Source organism: Mastigoproctus giganteus, chromosome 1, assembly GCF_048544385.1.
Source record: "Mastigoproctus giganteus isolate SK-2022 chromosome 1, ASM4854438v1, whole genome shotgun sequence".
NCBI lineage: Eukaryota > Metazoa > Arthropoda > Arachnida > Uropygi > Thelyphonidae > Mastigoproctus > Mastigoproctus giganteus.
The window spans coordinates 196,176,410-196,197,238 of NC_143575.1; the positions used below are offsets into that span (position 1 = coordinate 196,176,410).

Consider the following 20,829-nt stretch of genomic DNA (forward strand, 5'->3'; position numbering starts at 1 on the left):
GGATAACAATAAACTAAAACAAAACATATTGAAATTGCATAGCATTGAATGCTGTAAGAACATTGATGTATAAATCAGTGCTAACTGAAGTATAGAACTGGAAAATACTTCTACTCTCTTAATTTCACCACAATCAAGAATGGAAACTACTTTTTTGGTGTAATTTTTGTGTTGCATTTATTATATGAATTGGAAATTTGATATCAATGTGAATTTAAGGCTACAGTGAAAAGTGCTGAGAACAAAATTTCACTAGAGACAGGTTTGGTGATGTCATTATCTGTACTCCTAATTGAAGTGTTTAGGGCTTTGAAAACATTGAGTAAACTAAGTCCTATGGCATTTTGACACACACACACACACACACACACACACACACACACACACACACACACACACACACACACACACACACACACACACACACACACACACACACACACTCTCTCTCTCTCTCTCTCTCTCTCACACACACACACACACTCTCTCTCTCTCTCACACACACACACACACGAATAAGTGGGTCACTGCAGAATAGATGTGCAGAAATTTTCCTTGGCCAGAGATAGTTGGAATAAACTTTCACCTAGTGTTGTGGAAATTAGTAGTTTAAATAAAGTTAAAATAATGGATAATATTTTAAAAGGGATAAGCAAATGATGTGTGTGCATGCTAGTCATTTGTGCTACAGATTTTGGAATGTAGAAGGTTGCTATATTGTTATTTGGGTTTTTTTAGGAGCATTAGCAACTAAGGCCATATTGCTCCAGGGATATGCGGTGGTCATTCCCTGACCTTTCCGCATCCTCCGTATTTGGTGGTCACGGGCTCAAACCCCGGTCTGATCAAGAAGCGTGTGCTACGCACTGCTGCTCATGGCTATGGAGGTGCCAGGTTGCTATAGTGATGACAATGTGAATTCATTGGTTCTCAACAACAGGGCAGATGACCCATCATGATGCCTGCTTCTTCCTATACATTGAAAACAATCCCTTTGCTGTATTTCAATCTCATTATTTTAATAGGAGACCATCTGTTAAATCTACAGCTAGAGCGGTGGTTCCTTTTTGTGGTTTACCTGGATGATTTTCTTTCAATTTATGGAATGCATTTCAGGTCTTAGTATCCATAAAACAACCATAGCCAAGTAAAAGTACAAAGTTACGTTTTTTTACAAATATGTATAACTTTGTATTTTAAGGCAAAATGCTTGTAAGTGGTTATAGTTGCAAATTCTTCTTCTGCCTTGCAGAGTATAAACTATTTAAAAGTATGCTTTACTAACATAGATAGATATCTTCATCTAATTATGTAGTAGAAAATCAGTGGCATGGGATATTTAAAAATCCTTTACAATATGTGAATAAAAGAGCTGTTAAATACAGGGATCCCAAAATCCATCATCCTGAAAATATTTCATTTAGTGTGTACATAATTCTATATTAATTTTACCCAACTTTCTAAAAAGTTCCTGACTTTTTAGACATCCTGTGCATTCATGTCCAATATTTATGGTATTTCAGTATTCTCAGTAATAATTAATGATTAAAAGTGTATTTGAAATCAGTACGAAGCTAAGTTATGTACGAACCCAACCTGGGTGTAGAGAGTCTGTGCCTTGCCACAGTCTCTCCAAATCCAGGTTAAGTTTCTTCCAAGTTGAAGCATGTTTTAGAGGAAGATGACTATAGCTACCTAATGATTGATAGTAGTAAATACAGGAACTCCCCGACTATAAGCATACAACCCCGTAAGGGTTGTATGCTTATATAGCACTCGCTGAATTGATTGAATCAAAAAAGAAATGTTCGACGAACATGTAAATAGAATTATTTATTGTATTTATTCAATTCTTTATCTCATGCGCAGGAAAAATTACAAAAGCGTGCAATTTAAAAGAATTTCAAAATTATAAATTTACAAAAAAAGAGGGGAGACAGGCATGACGTCTTCAGCTGATAAGTACGCCGCTGAGGAGGTTGATGGCTGTGGAGGTTTAGAAGGGGTTGGCTGCTCAACCTTACGGAAGAACATTAATGGATGACTGGACAATGGCTTTTTTCTTTTCATCATAGATTTTTTTGTAGCAAGCAAGCATATCATTCATCCCTCTGTTAACTTTTAAGAATCATTCGCTGTCAGGATCCATTTTCTCAAACCTCGCCATTGCAGATGCAATTTCACGAAATTGTCATTGCCATCTCTCTGGTGATGAAGTGTCTTGGCTCCTCATTTGGTTAATCTTGAACTTCGTCAGCATTTTCTTCTTTCTCTATCAACTCCTCCACGTTTTTGGCATCAACCTCCAACTAAAGTAGCTCTGCAACCTTTACAATCTTATCTGTAACCTCTTCTTATGATTCATCTTTTTCAAATCCTTCAAAGCCTTTTACGTGCCGCAGGCATATCTTCTTCCATGCACCATATTTAAACAACTTTTAGTAATTTCTGCTCAGGCCTTATTAATGTTTAAGAGGGCGTGGTAAATATTGTAAGATTTCCAAAAGTCTCTTAATGTAAAATTTTTCTCATCATCTACCACAGACAATGCCTGAGCAAATGTTGTGCATAAATAGTATGTTTTTAAATTCGAAATAACATCCTGATCCATAGGATGGATGAGTCAAGTTGTGTTTGGCAGTAGAAATATAACTCTCATGTTCGAATTGAAATAATCTAGATGCGTAGGGTGTCCAGGAGCATTATCTAATAGAAGCAAAATCTTGAAAAGAACGTCGTCTTTACAATATTTTTCAACCTCGGGAATGAAGCAGCATTTAAACCGATCCTCAAAGAAAGATCCATGCTCTCTGGGTCGATCGGAAATGCACGGATAGGGTGCCTTTATTGATGCCCTTAAATGCACAACGATTTCCAGAATGTTACACAAGCAGTGGTTTTAATCTGTAATCTCTTACTGCATTAGCCCCAAGCAAGAGCATGGCCCCATCTTTTGATGCCTTGTAACCTGGCATTGTATTTTCCTCTTTGGCAATGTATGTTCGATCCGGCATTTTTTTCTAGTACAGAGCAGTCTCATCAATGTTAAAAATTTGCTGTGTTGAATAGACTCCTTCATCAATAATTTTTTCCAACTACAATTTATCTGCAGCTGGAGAATCAGCACTGGTGACTTCACCACATACTTTAACATTGTGGAAACCAGTGCGATGCTTGAACCTATTAACCACCCGTTGCTTGCCATGAACTTGGGTTGGGGTTCGCTGACTTATCCTTAATATTTTTATAAATACTTGTTGCTTTTGCTTGAATGGTCATTAGACTCAGGGGCACTTGCTTCTGAATCTGATTTTCCATACATATTATTAACAGTTGTTCCATCTTCGATATAGCACGTGATCACTGTTGATCTTAAGTGTGTTGATCCTTTGATATGTTCTTTTATATGCGCACTGTCCTTTAAAATAGTATTCACAGTTGAAGCAGCAAGACCTAATTCCATTGTAATAGATGACAAACTTTGTTCTGCTTCATAATTCTTAATCATTTTCATCTCTAAATAAATTTTGTTTTGTTTCCTGGCACTACCACCACTTGCACTTTTTGTTGGTTGCTTTCCCTTCATCATTGTAATACGTAAATAGGAATGAAGAGAAGTTTCTGAAAATTTGTTTTTTATATGATTGAAGATTTCAGTGAAGGGGAACACATTTCACCATAATAGCGTAAAAACCCACACAATTGAAGTTATCAGTATTATTGCAAATGCAATAAGATCGAGTTTACTACCCATTTATAATTAGATGCACTAACAGAAAAGCCCAATAAACCAGAAAGTGCCAATTGTTTTATGGTCATGACCTCCAGAAACGTGCTTTAGAAAAATATTACAAAGGCATTCAAAATTGATTCTTATAACAGGAACATATGATAACGATGAAAGCGTAGTGCAATTTCCAAAATATTACCTTATAGAGATAAATAGCTTAGTAATAAGCCAACTTCCAATATCCAAGGATTTGGGACAAGCTACAAAAAGAAAGGGGGGGAAAAACAATGTGTTATTGGGTTCACATTACGATATTTTCACGACACCTCCATTTATTCCTATGGGATGCAAATTACGTTTCCACAATTTTTTTAAGTTTGCACCAGCTGGCAAAAACTTGCGTAAAGTTGAACTTCTGTAAGTCAAGTATTGCGTAAGTCGGGGAGTTCCTGTATAGCTATATTCTTGCCGTAGTCATTCATCACAGCTATATAAACAGCATCCAAGATGGAAAAACAATCAATTTTTGAGTGTTTAAATTAAGTTAGTATGGATATGCTGCTAAGTTAAGGTGCACATTAGTTGGTTCACTAATGTGAACCAACTAATGTGCACCTTCTCTATGTCCTGTTAAAGCAATTCTGAAAGCATTAGCATTAGTAGAGGCATATGATGCAAGAAAGCAAGCCTAAATATCATCAGCCAAAAAAAAACCACCTTTCCGTTTTTACCCATCCATTCACTTCAAATGCCTTGTCAACTTCTGACTTGAACTTATTTTAAGTTGCTGACCTCCACTACAACAGATGGAAGTTTGTTTCAACTATCAATGAGCTGCTGGCTAAAGGCAAATTTCAACACATCTGTTTTACAATTGTCTTTCCCTAATGTGAATTTATGTCCCCTCAGGTGAATAATCTGAGCAAGAGGAAGAATCCCATCAGCATTGAGCCTACTCAAACCATTCAAGCCCATACGCTCCTCAATCAGATCACCTCGCAAGTAGGTCTGATTGACTGACTGCTGCTCCTGCCCACCTGGCACCTACGTAGCCAGGTGGGCAGGAGCAGCAGTGTGTAGCACACGCTTCTTGATTTGACTGGGGTTTGAGCCTGTGACCACCAAATACGGAGGATGCGGAAAGGTCAGGGAATGACCACTGCATATCCCTGGAGCAATATGGCCTTAGTTGCTAATGCTCCTAAAAACCAAATAACAAACAAACAAACCTCATGGCCTAGTCTGTATGCTGCAATTTGCAGAGCTTAAGCCTTTCTTGGTAACAGTAACCCTTTGTTCCATTCACCAATCTCGTTTCCCTTCTCTGTACTCGTTCCAGCAGCTCTACATCCTTCACAAAATAAGGCTTCCAGACTTGTATGCAGTACTCAAGGTGTAGGCTGACTTTGAAAAAGGGTTCAATTTCTCCCCATTATAGGGGTGTTTTGTTATTGTTAAAAGATAAGTTGTTTGAATTTGTATTTTGATTTACTGTATGCAGTACTTGTAAGATGTTTCTTATATCTTATTCAAAACAGTTTACATACCTTTTGCAAAAAGCCTGTTGCAAAAGGTATAATTTACTTTTTTAATTATTTTTTAACATTTATCATAAGTATAAATTCACCAAATATTAAACAAACAGCAAGTATTATAAATTGTTGCAAAAGAATGTCTATATGAGCCACAGGAAAAGTACGGATGTAATTACTTTGACCTCAGTATCTCACACTATTTTGTTTATAAAGAGGCTACTTGCCTCAAAAAGAAAGATTCTTGTGCCTCATTCCACTGAGAAACAGCAGTTTAAGTTCATCATCACAGAAAATGGCACCCCTGAAGTTCTTATTTGAGTGGAGGGGAGAACACTTTGTGTATGTTTCTAGTGGATAATAATTATCTGTTAAGGACACCCACAAAGTGATTATAATCACTGAGTGTCTTTATGGCTGAATGAGGTAAGGTTTTGAATCCACATTCCTTCAAAGAAGCAATATGGAAGCATAAACTTTTCTAGTGAAGTTTATGTAGCCTATAGGCAGAAAATTTTGTTTAGATTAGTGAATGAGGATAAAATCTAGGTCCATCATTGGGGATCCATATGTTTTTCCTGCAAGGATCCTTGCAGGAAAAACACAATGGTGTCATCCACTCTTAATAAGTTTACAAGAGTCAACTGGCCAGATAGATCGCTTTTGAGGTTGATTCCTCTTTGTGGCATCATGCAGTTCATGTAATGTGGAAGAAGACTCTCAACAAGGAGAGTCCTCCAGAAACATTGTGTTGCCACGATCTATCTGGCCAGTTGTTGACTCTTGTAAACTTATTAGGAGTGGATGACACCATTGTGTTTTTCTTGCAAGGATCCTTGCTTGCTTTATGGATCCCAATGATGGACCTAGATTTTATCCCCATTCACTAATCTAGAAGGGCAACAAGATTAGTGAATGGAACAAAGGGTTGCTCTTACGAAGAAAGGCTTAAGTTTTGCAAATTACAGTGTCTGGAGACTAGGCACCTGTGAGGTGATCTGACTGAGGTGTATAAAGCCTTGAATGGTTTGAGCATGCTCAATGCTGATGGGATTCTTCCTCTTGTTCAGAATAATTGCCTGAAAGGGCATAAATTCAAATTGAGGAAAGACAGTTGTAGGATAGATGTGTGGAAGTTTGCCTTTAGCCAGCAGGTGGTTGATTGCTGGAACAAACTTCCATCTGTTGTTGTAGAAGTTGATAGCTTAAACAGATTCAAGGCAGAACTAGACAAACATTTGGAGCGAGTGGATGGGTGAAATGAGAAGGGTGTGTGGTTTTTTTTTTTTTTTTTTGGCTGATGCTATATAAGCTTGCTTTCTTGCAACATGTGCCCTTGCTAATGCTAGACAAAAATTTCTGCATCTTTAAAAAATTTGACTGAAATTGTTGGCTGATTCTCTTTCTTAGTTCAGCATCTTTGGGATTCGGCAAGAACAAAAACCATTGGTTTTGTTCTTGCTGAACCCAATTGAAGAAAAATTTTAGTTTAATTTTTGTAATTCCTAGTTTATCATGAAGTATGCACAAATCACTTGACTATTTCACAGGCAATTTCTGCATTATATTAGTTGTTGCCATATTGTCATATTAGTTTCACTTTGATCAGCTCCACAATTTTGGTTATATCCAGGTCAGGCATCCTGTACCACAGGTCATCTTCCAGTGATTCCCTTTCATATTTGAATTGTCTGCTCCCAAACTTTACTTGTAACCATGAAGGATCATCTTGTCCAGATACATCAATCAGCCTCTTGTGAATTTCTGTGGGAAGCTCTGCTTTCTTTGTTGAGGAATTTGATAATTACCCTGCACTGCAACTTCTTCAGATCTATGTTTAGATCTGATTGTGCCTATTAATTTTTTCTAAAAAAAAAAAAAAAAAAAATTCTGAAAGGTTTTTATGATATTATTTTGCACCCATTGTGGTAAATATTCATTACAATACTCCTACTTATATCACACTCTTGCCTTAAATGCCCTTTTCTTCTGATGCTGTGGTCAATCCTATTTAGTACTATGCATTTTTTAACATCTGCAACACTCTGTTTAAAATACTTTCCCACTTGTATTGCTTTGCTTTCTTTAAAGTCCCAAGAAGGAATAGACTCAATAACCCTTCCTCTTTATTTTCATTTTGATAGAGACTAAATTCTGGGATTTGTTTATGTTGCAGTCTGTCTACTTTGTAGAAATCATATTTAGTATACATGACATTTATTTATTTCATTAAGTAGTAGTGGCATGTGTTGCAAGAAAGCAAGCGTATGAGCTTATGCAGCATCAGTCAAAAAAAAAAAAAAAAAATCACACCATTCCCTCCAAATGCTTGTCCAGTTCCTCCTTAAATTTATTTAACCTATCAACTTCCACGATAGATGGAAGTTTGTTCCAGCAATTAACCACCCGCTGGCTAAAGGCAAATTTCCGCACATCTATTCTACATCTGTCTTTTCTTAATTTGAATTTATGCCCCCTTAGGTTCGTAATTTGAACAAGTGGACGGATTCCATCAGAATTCGGCGTGCTTAACCCATTCAAAGCCTTATACACCTCAATCAGATCACCACGCTGGTGCCTAGTCTGCAGCCACTACAATTTGCAGAATTTAAGCCTCTCTTGGTAAGAGGATCCCTTCATTCCCCTCACCAATCTTGTTGCCCTTCTCTGTACACGCTCAAGTAAATCTACATCCTTCCTAAAATGAGGCCTCCAGACCTGTATGCAGTACTGAAGGCACGGCCTGACCATTGCCTTATACAGAGGGACAATCACCTCCTTAATGTTAATACTAAATGCATTTATCATATTTTATTTACTCAATATTTTAGCTTAATTTAATAATTTTAAACACTTTAACACTTAATTGCATATAGCACCTAGTAAGCACTATAATGGGAATTCACTGCATATATACAGTGACAACTACACAAATAGCAAGCCTCAAATTTATTGTATAGTGATGTAAAATGATTATGCATTTTATTGAAAATAAAATGCATAAGAAAATAAAGTGCATAAGAAAATAAATGAAAAAAATATATATATTTAGACATTTATTTACAGATTATCACAGAAACACACTGCATGCATATGAATGTCTTTTCACTGTGACCAATGTTTGAAATTAACATTATGTAATAAGATGAAAAAACTATATCAGCAGTAAACATATATAGTTATGATACCATTAGATCTTCTATACCAGAGAGTGGTATTTTGTTGGCCCACCAGAACTTTAATTACTGCATTGCACCTGTTTGGTATGGTGTGTATCAGATTCTAGATATAACCACTGCTTAGTTAATAGTACCAGACATCAATAATGGTTTCTTGCTTGATGTCTTTTTAGCAGAAATTTTCTAACCCATAACACTCCAGTAGGTTTCAATCGGGACTATTTCTTGTCCATGCTTGAAACAAGTTAAAATTATCATACCAGAAATTGTATTAAATGAATATGTAATATTGTACTAAATTTATGTGCAGTGTGGCAAGGTGCAAAGTCATACTAGAAAACACAATTTTCTGTTCCATGAAAGAGGTTTCTGATAGGCAGAACAGTCTCCTTTAAAATTTTTGTGTAGTAGTCACCATTAACAGTACCATATACAAAATGTATTCTGCTCACTCCTTTGCTTGTTATGCATCCCAAAACTGTCTGGCCCAATGGAAATTTTACTGATTGAATACAGTCAAAGTGATAAGCTTCATTAAATTTATGGTGATTGTAGCACTTAACATCCCTATCCGTGGAGGTTAAATTTGGATTAATCAGAGAATATTACAGATTCCCATTCCTTAATTGTCCAATTAGTATGTTCTTTAGCCCAGTTTACTCATTTTTTTGCTCATGGATTTTGTCAATAAGGGCTTCTTATGAGGTTGATATGCTTTCAGATCACTCATCACAATCTTGTTGGACAGTTCTATCACTTGCATTTACCCCAATACATTCCTTCCACATGGGTTTTAGGTCTGTGGAACTTGCACAATGATCACAGAGACACAGAAGCTTCACAATACTGTTCCATTTCAGCCTGGTTCCAGATTTTCTTTTGGCATCTCTGGTCTCACATTTCTTTTTAAGTAACCTTGACACAATAGCCTGGTTACAACCAACTTTTGAAGCTATATATCAACTAGAAAAGCCCTCCACACCAGGAGCTTTTGTTCTTTGGAGTTAACCGAGTGTGTGCCCTATTGCTGCTGAATAGGAAGTGAAGACACACACACACACACACACTTTTTTTTTTAAATGAAAACTCCAATCATGAAAGGTATTAGAAACTACAGTACTTAGTATTGTGCATGGTTGAAGATTGAAAAGATGAAAGAAGATACTTCTTGACATTAGACTTGAATTTCTGTAGACTGTAATTTTCAGGAAATACATATGAAAGGAAGTTGTCTCAGAAAATGAAAGTTGAAAGAATAAATGAAGAAGAAGAAAAGTTGGTTCTATGAGTTGGAAGTTGGACAGTAAAAGGATGCTGACTGGTTGTGGCACATGTTGGGACTGGTTTGGAAGAGAGAGAGTGGGAATTATAGAAGCAGAAACAGACAGTAGAGAGACTTTGTTAGAGATGAGTCATTAATTAATTTAATTACCCTATTTTGAATGGAATCTAGAAGCTGGAGAGAGGTGATGGGGTCACCACCTCAAATGTGGGAACAATATTCCATGGTAGAGCGGATTTGCGATTTGTACAGAGGTAAACAGCTGGTTGTAAGAAAAGTAATGCCAAGAGTGAAAGAGAAAAACCCAATCTTTTTTTTTTTTTTTTAGAGGCAGAATGTGTTTATGCCAAGAGAGATTAGAAATCAGTGTCATTGAAAATAAGCATAAGATTAGAAGAATACTTTTTGCGGAATATAAGACAGGACTGAGTTTTAGAAAGACTGAAACCAACTAAGTTATCTTTGCCCGACTGGGGAATAACCTGTAGATCAGCATTTAAGGATTGGTAGTGGATATTTGAGAAGTTGAAGCTGTTTGTGTAGGGCAAGGTTTCTCAACCTGGAAGGTGGAATGCAATGCGCTATCATCAGCAAAATAATGGACATGATTTCAGGTCAGAGGGAGAAGGTCATTAATATACAAGAGGAAAAGAGTGGGAGTAAGAACTGAATCTTGGGGATCTCCTGCATTAGTGGAGAAATTAGAAAACAAGAGAACCATCTACCATCACCAGAACTGGGTACCAATTACAAAAAACAGTTGGCAAACCATAAGATTGAAGCTTATTTAGAAGACTGTGTCAAACATGATCAAAAAGCCTTTGAAATGTCTTTGAAAGAGCAGCTGTTTGAATTTCATCAAACTTTCCATGTGGTGGAATCTATACTGGTGATCATTGATCAAATGGAAAGTTTCTAGATAGTTTAAGAGTTGGTAGTTAATAGATTTCTCCATTACTTTAAAAAGAGTAGAAGTAAGTGCAATGGGAGGGATTTGTCACCCTTTCTAGGAATTTGCTGGATATAAGGAAATATCCAAGCAGAACGGAAAACACCTATGGAATAAGAAAGTGAAAAAAGGTATAGCACAGATTTTAAGAACAAGTGGAGAAATACCATGAGGATCTGACACTTTCTTGCCATCAAGACTGTTCAAAATTCTTTTGACATTCTTTTGATGGAAGACCATGGGAGGCATTGAATGGAGTGTATTGGGAATGGTAGGAGGTGGTTTACCAAGATCATCAATACATGAGTTAGAAGAAAAGAAGGATGCTAGAAGGTCTATCTTTGGCTGGCAAGCAAACCATCCAGTTTTGATATAGGTGGGCAAGGGTTGCAGCCAATAGCTTTGGCAAAAGAGACCAGAATGCTCACCTACTACCATTTGAACAGGAAGTAAGTTTTCTACTCTTATCCTGTTCAAAATCTAGTTTGTACTGGTTAACAACTTCTTTACAATTTTTTCAAGCTTCGGTGTTAAGCAGAAAATGAACTTGGAGATTTGGATACAAGCCAATTGTGATATGTAACACTGTTATTTTGAACAGCCTTAGCACATTTATTGGAAAACTAAGGTTTAGCTAAATGATGAGATTTTAAGGTGGAGTGCAGAATAAAAGATTTCATCCCTATAGAATAATAATTTCACTGACACGATGTGAGCAAACATTGACATCAGAAGTTCTGAAACAGTAATCTGACCAAGTAAATGAAGAAAACAAATCTCGCAGATCATCCCAGTTTGTATTCTTGTAATGCCAAACAACATTGAGGCTGGGAATTGTCTTGAAAGAAAGGCTCCATTGGAGAAGAGGTTATCAGCAAGTTGTGATCTGAGGTGCCTTGAGGACCACTCACCTCGACCATGTAGTTAGATGGGTTGTTTGTGAGAATAAGATGAAACATGTTGGCTGTGGGGTTAGGTTTGTCTGGTATCCTGGTAGGTAAAAGAACAATCTTTGCAAGGTCATTAGTAATTGCCAAAGCTGGAACATCTCAGCCAGCTGGGTCTGCATGACTAGAAAGCAGAAGCCAGCTGGAGTTGTGAACACTAATATCACCAATGAAAATCACCTCACTGTTAGGAAAGTTGGACTAGATAAAGTCAAGTTTCAAAAAGAGGAAGTTAAAAAGTTCCAAGTGATTAGTGGATTTAGGAGAATGATAGAGGCAACAGATGAATTTGACAAAATATGGAAGGGAGATTTTAAGCAAGAGGAGACTCCAAAACTACTAAGTCTCTAACAGGAAATATCAGAGTGGATACATGCATAAGTGCCACCTTTGAAGCAAAAGGAATCATACAGCGAATAATTTGGACAACTCAGATGAGCAGTGGTAGAATCAACTGATAATTGTGATTCTGTCAGAAAAAGTACATCCACCTGCTGCAATCTCAGACTGAGATTGCAGCAGGTGGATGCTTTTATAAACAAGACGATGGAATACCACTCTAATATTATAGGATTATGAAATATCACACGAGTTTTCACAGGCTGATGTAATAGTGTCTTTAGATGTCACCATTTTACCTATAGAGGGGGTTATTAAGAAAATATTAAAAATATATTTAAGAGGATGATGCAATTTATGTAGCTCCCATTGGTGCTTTAATAAAATAATGAAGTTTCAAGGTTCTATGCCAGTATTTTCACTATCAGGTAGATAACTTTTCCAGTGCTGCTCATATAATAGAATTACTTTTGTTTCTTTGAGTTCATTGTAATGAGAGTCATGATTCTGTATAATTATTATTATTATAGAACTCAAGAATAGGAGTACCGACCACAGGATCCCCAGTAATTTCTCAGCAATCTCCTGGACAGTCTCCTCGCCAGACCAGCTCGTCTCTCGTCCAAGCAGCTACAGCTGCAGCCACAGGAGGGCCACCTAATGATCAAGAGAAAGTAAGCTGATTTATTAATATTCACATGATTCTTTTGATTATAGGAAATCCTAAATATAGCGGGGCATATTTTATAGATATTACTAAACTTGTTATTTCCTGTAATGATTGTAGATATGTTTGAATATTTGGTGTACATAATGAATGCAGAATTATCCACTTTTTATTATTGTGAAATAATAAAGTCTCATAAAAGTTAAGACATTCAGAGGGATCTCAGAGAAAGTCTCTGTACAGTTTCATGCACAATTCCTTTCTGAATTGGCCTGGTATGTAAGTAATGTAAATAAAAGTATAATTAAAAATGGAATAAGGCATGGGAAACAAGTATTTAAATCTTACATAGGTAGAGTGCTTCATTTCTCCTTCTGAATCAATAAATTATTTTTTCTACAAGTGTCATTTAAATAATGTATATCATTTATGTCATTAACATATTCTACATAGCATACTGCCTTGTTGTATTGGCTTAGTGAAGATTTTAAAGATTTAATTTAAGATTAGTGCCTATATTTAGAGACAACATGTATTAAAATTAGAATATTATGGTCATTCCAATGCAGCATTGATTTGTGGAATAAACAGATAATGCAACCATAAAAATATAATGAAATCTGTAAGACCACTGCATAAGCATAGGTTGGACACCAACCTACACTTATGCAGTTGTATTACAGTTGCACTCAATGTGAATATATCCAATTATTTCCTGAGTCCAGAGGGGCAGTTTTTGTGTGCAGAGGAGGAACAACCATTGCACATTTATTGCTATATAGTAGCTATATTCAGATCAAGCACACAAGATCGCTAATGAAATAACTGTTGACCAGGCTAATCATTTATGTAACCATGCAGGAAATCACCTACAAGCTCAACATAAGTTCTGACATTTGGTGGTCTTGGCCTCTAACCCTGGAATTCCACATTTTTGACTTCCTTAGAAAGACACTTGGTAACCTTTACTTTGATGACGAGGAGGTGAGAGAGACCATAATGCATTTGTTTCACCAATAACTGGCGGCATTCCCCCCCCCCCCCCCCCCCTTCCATTGTATTGCACTGGATAAGGTTGATTTGAGTTTTAATGGCAAATTAGTAGCAAAGGCTAAAATCTCAAAATCAGGTCATATGAAAGATAAAAGCAAGAAAGATTTCAGTAGCTTATGGATTTAGTTCATTATGTAAAAATACTGTATGTATTTTAAATAGTTTATACTTTAAGTAAATTCCAAATCAATACACTATGATCACTGCCATAGTTTATGGCAGTAATCACAGTGTATAGATTTGGAATTTACTTGAAGAGGCTTTTGCAAAGGTGACTATACTGGTCTCAGACAGTTTTTAAATTCTATACAGTGGTACCCACTGATGATGTTACCATTAGTAAATTCTAAATGGTAAGTGTTTGAGGAATTTAAAATAGAAGCTACTAGGCTTTTCATACCAACTAAGAAATACTCTTCAAGGTACAGGCCTAAATGGATGTCAGATGAACTGATGGAACTTGTGGCAGAGAAGAAAAGTGCATGGGATGCATATAAATTATCATGCAACACAGAAGCCTGTGGTAGACATAAACTAGTCACTAGTCAGTCACAGAGGAGATCAGGCGAGTGAAAGCAGATTATCAGAAATCTTTGCATCCTTATATAGCTTCTTTACTTATTTAAACACTAAAAGGAAGGGAATGAATCAAATCGATCAACTTGATATCGATGGTTTGACTGTTGATGATCCTGCTTAAGTTGATGACAAAGTGAATGAGTATTTTGCATCTACATTCACACATGAGGAATTCTTTAGGGAAAGGAATACCAAAGTTTATAAAGCTGTAACAAAGAGCTAAATGATTTTGTAATAACTGAGAGGAAAGTGGAAGAAAAATTGTTGAAGTTAAACATAAGAAAGACACCTGGGGTGGATGGGATCTATCCAGTTATATTAAGGGAAGCACCAAAAGAAGTAAGCAAGCAAGCCTTAGCCATAATTATGAGAGCAGACTGGAGATGTGCGAATCCCCAATTCGTAGAAAGTGATCAAAAGGTGGCACGAGTAATTACAGACCTGTTAGTTTAACTTCTGTTCCAGGAAAATAATGGAGTCACTGGTAAAGGAAGTAATGCAGAATCATCTAGACAAAGGTTGCAATTATACAGTCTGTCCTCGTATAGCACGACAGTTGCGTTCCTAGAAACCCTCGTGCAATGTGAAATCGTGCAATATAAACAACAGGCCCTATGGGAAAAGTAGGGTTAGGTGCTGACCACCCAAGATTGAACACACATTTGGAACCAAAACATTACCAAACGATAAATAATCGGGTAATTTTAATCGTTATAAAATGTAAGTATTTTATAACGATTAAAATACGTAATAAAAATATTATAATAAAGTATTTTTAGTATTTTTTAATACTAAAAAAGTATTTTTTACGAATAAAATACGTATTTAATTCGTAAAAAAATTATTATATTAAATAAAATAGTCGTAATAAAATAATTACGTATTTTACAATACGTAATTATAATACGCAAGTCGTAATAAAATATTGCTAATGCTTCTATCGTAAGCAAACTTGTTTTTTATTTGATTTTCTATGCAAACAGATGACAGCCGTTCCATCTCTTCCAATTCTTGTGTCTTAATGTAATGGATTTTAATTACACTTTGAGTTGTTCCCGCTATGAAAGTTGTTTTTATTTTCTCCGCATTCTTTGTAATTCTCGGCGTTGCCTGATTTGGGTCTGTAGCACGTGCAATATCACATGGCCTTTCATTTCGCTCAAAGCGTTTCACAATTTCATATTTTTTCTCTATCGACAGAGGCGGACAGAAGCCTTCCGGGGGAAACCACGGTGGGCCGGAGGTCGGTGTGATTTTGGCCATAAACCGTAGTAGGAGGCCACTATAAATTTTCCCGGTTAAGAATTTTTGATCCAGTCCGCCTCTGTTTATCCATATTGCTTTTTTTTTTTTCTCTCTCTGAATCTGCAGTGTCTTAGCCAGAACGCTTCCTTTTCACACCTTTTAAGTATTTTACTCATTTTTAGGGAATAAAGCACAATTATAAAACGAGGAGGCATGCTTGATACACATAAACAAAGCTGCACGCGTGTAGCAACTGAATAAACAACACCGTAAAGGCCGAGATATACTATTAACACCTCACATTTTACTAAAGCACGTTTCTGGGGGTTACTACCATAAAACAATAAAAACAATTTCCAGTTGCGTTTCTGCTAATGGAATCTGTTATAAACTGGTAGTAAACTCCATCTAATTGCATTTGCTATTATATCGATAGCTGGAATTGTGTTGGTTTTTACGTTATTATGGTGAAATGTGTTTCCCCTTCACTCATATAAAACACATAAATACATTTTCAGAATCTTCTTCATTCCTATCGTGTTGCGTTCGGTTGGGGTGATTCCGCGTTCGACTGCCATTTCTTGTAAACACAAAGGCGAATCGTGTATAAGTGAATTCGGTTTGTGTTATATAAGATAACGTTCCCCTATTTATAAATCGTGTATGATCAAATTTGTGTAATGTAAACACGTGTTATACGAGGACCGACTGTACTTCAAAAACAGCATGGGTTTATTAAAGGGAAATCTTGTATGACCAATTTGATTAGTTACTATGATGTGTGTCACAAAGGAACTGGATGCATAAAAAAATTCTGATATTATATACTTGGATTTCAGGAAAACCTTTGATAATGTTGCATATAAAAGACTGCTGTACAAATTGGAGCAGTGTGGCATTAAGGGCAAATTGCTGTTATAGATAAAGGGATGGTTGGCTGGGAGAAGACAGAGTGGTAATCAGTGGACATTAGTATTAGTAGAGGCATATGATGCAAGAAAGCAAACTTATGCAGCATCAGCCAAAAAAAAAAAAAAAAAAACTCCGATTTCACCCCTCCGTTCATTCCAGATACCTGTCCAGCTCAAGCCTTCAATTTATTTAGGCTATCAACCACCACAACAAAGGATGGAAGTCTGTTCCACCAACCAGCTGGCTGAAGGCAAACTTCTGCACATCTATCCTACATCTGTCTTTCCTCAATTTGAATTTATACCCTCTCAGGTGATTATTCTGAGCAAGAGGAAGAATCCCATCAGCATTCGGCATGCTCAACCCATTCAAGGCTTTATACAGCTCAATCAGATCGCCTCGCAGGTGCCTAGTCTCCAGACACTGTAATTTGCAAAACTTAAGCCTTTCTTCATAAGAGCAACCCTTTGTTCCATTCACTAATCTTGTTGCCCTTCTCTGTACTCGTTCCAACAGCTCTACATCCTTCTTAAAATGAGGCCTCCAGACCTGTATATAGTACTCAAGGTGTGGCCTGACCATTGCCTTATACAAGGGGATAAACACCTCCTTATCCCTGCTAGAAAAATTCCTGTATATTATTAACAAGACACATTGAGCTACTCTTCCAGATGTCTGCACTGCTCAAAAAACTTCATATCTGCCTGCACAATTATCCCCAGGTCCTTTTCGTTCTCTATCACTGTCAGTGTCACTGTTACAGAGTTGATAAGTTACTCTGGGGTCACTGCTTCCCATATGTAGTACTTTACATTTGTCAATGTTAAACTTCATTTGCCACCTCTCAGCCCATATGCTCAACTTTTCTAGATGCTATTGCAGCAGCGTACTGTCATTAGTGTCCTTAACAACCCTGCCAACCTTCGTATCATCTGCAAATTTGAACATTAAGCTTGATATACCATCATCAATATCATTTATAAATACAGAAAACAACAATGGACTCAACACTGAACCCTGAGGGATTCCACTAATAACATTAGTCCATGATGAGCAGTGTCCATTGATTACCACTCTGTCTTCTCCCACTCAACCATCCCTTTATTATTATTATTATTATTATTAGCCATATGGTGCAAGGAAGCTTGAGACTTATGTTGCACCAGCCAAAAAAAAAAATTCTGAACTACCTTATCCATAGTAGCAATTTGCCTCCAATGCCACACTGCTCCAATTTGTTCAGCAGTCTTCCATGTGCAACAGTATCAAAAGCCTTTCTAAGATCCAAGTATATAATATCAAAGTTATTCCCTGCATCCAGTTCCTTTGTGACCACATCATAGTATCCAATCAAATTGGTCAGACAAGACTTTCCCTTAACAAAACCATGCTGTGTCCGAGCTATAATTGAAGTCTTGTCTAGATGATCCTGCAGTGCTTCTTTAACCAGTGCCTCCATTAATTTTCCTGGAACAGAAGTTAAACTTAACAGGTCTATAATTACTTGTGTTGCCCTTTGATCCTCCTTTGTGAATTGGGGTCACATTTGCACATCTCCAGTCCATGTGTACCTCCCCTGAGTCCAAAGAAGCTCTCATAATTATGGCTAAGGGTTTGCTTACTTCCTTTGCTGCCTCCTTTAATATAACTGGATAGATCCGATCCACCCCGGGTGCCTTTTTTTTTTTTGTTTATCTTCAACAATTTCTCCTTCACTTTCCTTTCAGTTATTACAAAATCATTTAGCTCACTGCCAGAGTTTAATTCACCTCTGGCATTCTCCTCCCTGAATAACTCCTCACGCGTGAATGTAGGTGCAAAATACTCATTTTGTTTGTTAGCCACCTGAGCAGGATCATCAACAGTCGAACCATCAACATCCAGTGGACCAATCTGATTCATCCTTTTCCTTCTCCTCTTAGGCGCCTCCGTAGCCAGGTGGGAAGGAGCACCAGTGCGTAGCACACGCTTCTTGATTAGACCGGGGTTCGAGCCCGTCACCACCAAATACGGAGCATGCGGAAAGGTCAGGGAATGACCACCGCACCGGAGCAATATGGCTTTAGTTGCTAATGCTCCTAAAAACCAAATAACAAACCTTTTCCTTCTAGAGTTTACATAGGTAAAGAACTCTTTGCTGTTTTTCTTTGCATCCTTTACCAAAGATTTCTCCTAATCTCCTTTGTGACTTGGTTATAGACCAGCTTATATCTATCATAGGTTTCCATGTCAGCTATTAATTTATGTGTCCCATGCATTTTTCTTCTCTATCATATGTCTCTTTAGTTCATCTGACATCTATTTAGGCCTAAACCTTGAACAATATTTCTTAGTTGGTATGTAAAGCCTAGTAGCTTCCAAGATAAATTCTTTGAATGGTCCCACCATATAGAATTTAAATACTGTCTCAGACCACCTAGTCGCTTTTACGAAAGCAAAGACCCTTCCCTTTACCCCCGATGGTAGTTACCTCTTTGAGTAAATCCCACTTCAGCACACTGTGATCACTGCCACCTAGTGGTTTCTTAATACATGAAGAATCACTACTGATAATCAGATTACTCCCTCTAGTTGTCTCCCAAACATGCTGATGTAGAAAACAATCATCCAATAAATCCACAAAAGCCTTTCTAGTGTGTGAGCGACCAGCCCACAAATTCCAGTCAATATCTGGGAAATTAAAATCCCCCATTATAAGAATCTCTGATTTACTGGCCCACTCTATTTCCCTGTACAGTTTCTTATTATACTCATCAGAGTCATTAGGCCTATAGCACACTCCTACTCTCAATTTTGATCTCCCAATGCTTATGTCACACCAAACTGACTCGACACTGCATTGTCCAGCGATGTCAATTGGCTTCACTTCCTTGGATTTTATGTGTTTCTTAACTAATACCATTACCCCTCCTCCCTTACTGTACACATTGTACTCCCCAAATTCCAGTTCTGCATTCCTTATATCTGTGTGACACCATGTCTCTGATATCCCAACAATATCTGCCTTTAATGTTTTGACCAGCACCTCAAATTCATTTACCAAACTTCTAGCATTGGTGTATAAACAAGTATACATGCACCTGTTCCTAGTCTTAGCTACCCTAAAACAACCCATGTGTTTACTTGTACCGCAATGACTCCCAGCAGTCTCTGAAATACCCTGCATCTTGTTTTCCAGGCTGCTGCTCATTCCAAAGCAGTGCAAGAATCACTTTCACCTCTGCCAGTGGCTACTGTTAATCTATTAGTCCTGGTATCCCCCCCCCCCCGAGCTAGCAGTTTTCCAACTCACCTAACACTGCCTCGCTAGCATCAGCAAATATTCTTGCACTCTTTCTATTTAAGTGTATCCCATCCCTGTAGAAGCAGTCTCTCCTGTTAACAAGTACAGACCAGGCTGGAAAAAATTCTACCCCTTGAGACTTGCACAATCTTTCCAGGGCCAAATTGATCGACAAGGCTCTCATCGTATGCTCCCTCCTATCGTGTCTGGGTAGAATTGCAGACAATTTCAAATGCAAACCTAATTCACGGCTTTTTTTCAACAGTGACCTGTACTGGTTAAGTAATTCTACCGGTCTCCTACTCTTAATATCATCAGTGCCAACGTGTACAACAACATCACCTTTTGTATCCTTAAAAGATGATATCTGCTCTACAATGTCATCAACCTTTGCCAGTCAGACATACCATGTTTCCTGTTTCCCTGACAATAGAGTCACCAACAACTACTCGTTCCTTTGCGACCAGCGCATTCTGCCTTGGGGGTTGCCACTGTGTTGCGTGATGATCAAGTTGCTCTTCATGGATTAATGTTATTAGAGGTGTTCATCAGGTTTCAGTGTTGGGCCCATTGTTGTAGTTGGGAGATGATACAAAGGTTGGCAGGGTGGTTAATGACAGTATGATACTGCAACAAGATCTAGAAAAGTTGGGCAGATGAGCTGAGAAATGGCAATTGAAACATTGATAAATGCAAAGTATTGCATATGGCAGCAGTAACCCCAGAATAATGTACCAACTGTGTGATACTACACTCAGGGGTGGAAAATGAGAAAGACCTGGAGGGTAATTGTGCAGTCAGATATGAAGTTCTCTGTGCAATGCAGACAGGCTGCCAGAACAGCTCATGGGGTTTTGTCATTGATATCCATAAATTTGCTAGCGGGAATAAGAAGGTGATTATCCTATTGTTTAGGCAATGGTCAGGCTACACCTTTAATATTGCATACAGGTCTGGAGGCCTCATTTTAGGAAGGATGTGGAGGTGAGCAGAACAAAGGGTTGCTCTTACCAGGAAAGGCAAATTGCAGTGTCTAGAGATTAGGCACCCTGCAATGTGATCTGATTGAGATGTTTAACGATTTGATTGGATTCAGCAAGCTCGATGCTGATGGGATGATTCTTCTTTTTCA

The 20,829-nt window shown here is 37.4% G+C and overlaps 1 protein-coding gene across 2 annotated transcripts in view; it reads left to right on the plus strand.

Moving 5' to 3' along the window:
- The window catches only part of CstF64 (cleavage stimulation factor subunit 2 CstF64), a 183,957-nt gene that overhangs the window by 157,980 nt on the left and 5,148 nt on the right, over window positions 1-20,829 (plus strand). For both annotated transcript variants that reach the window (XM_090375422.1, XM_090375428.1), the window contains exon 11: window positions 12,489-12,632. In XM_090375422.1, the coding sequence (XP_090231548.1) occupies window positions 12,489-12,632 (144 nt within the window). The remainder of the gene's footprint in view (window positions 1-12,488; window positions 12,633-20,829) is intronic.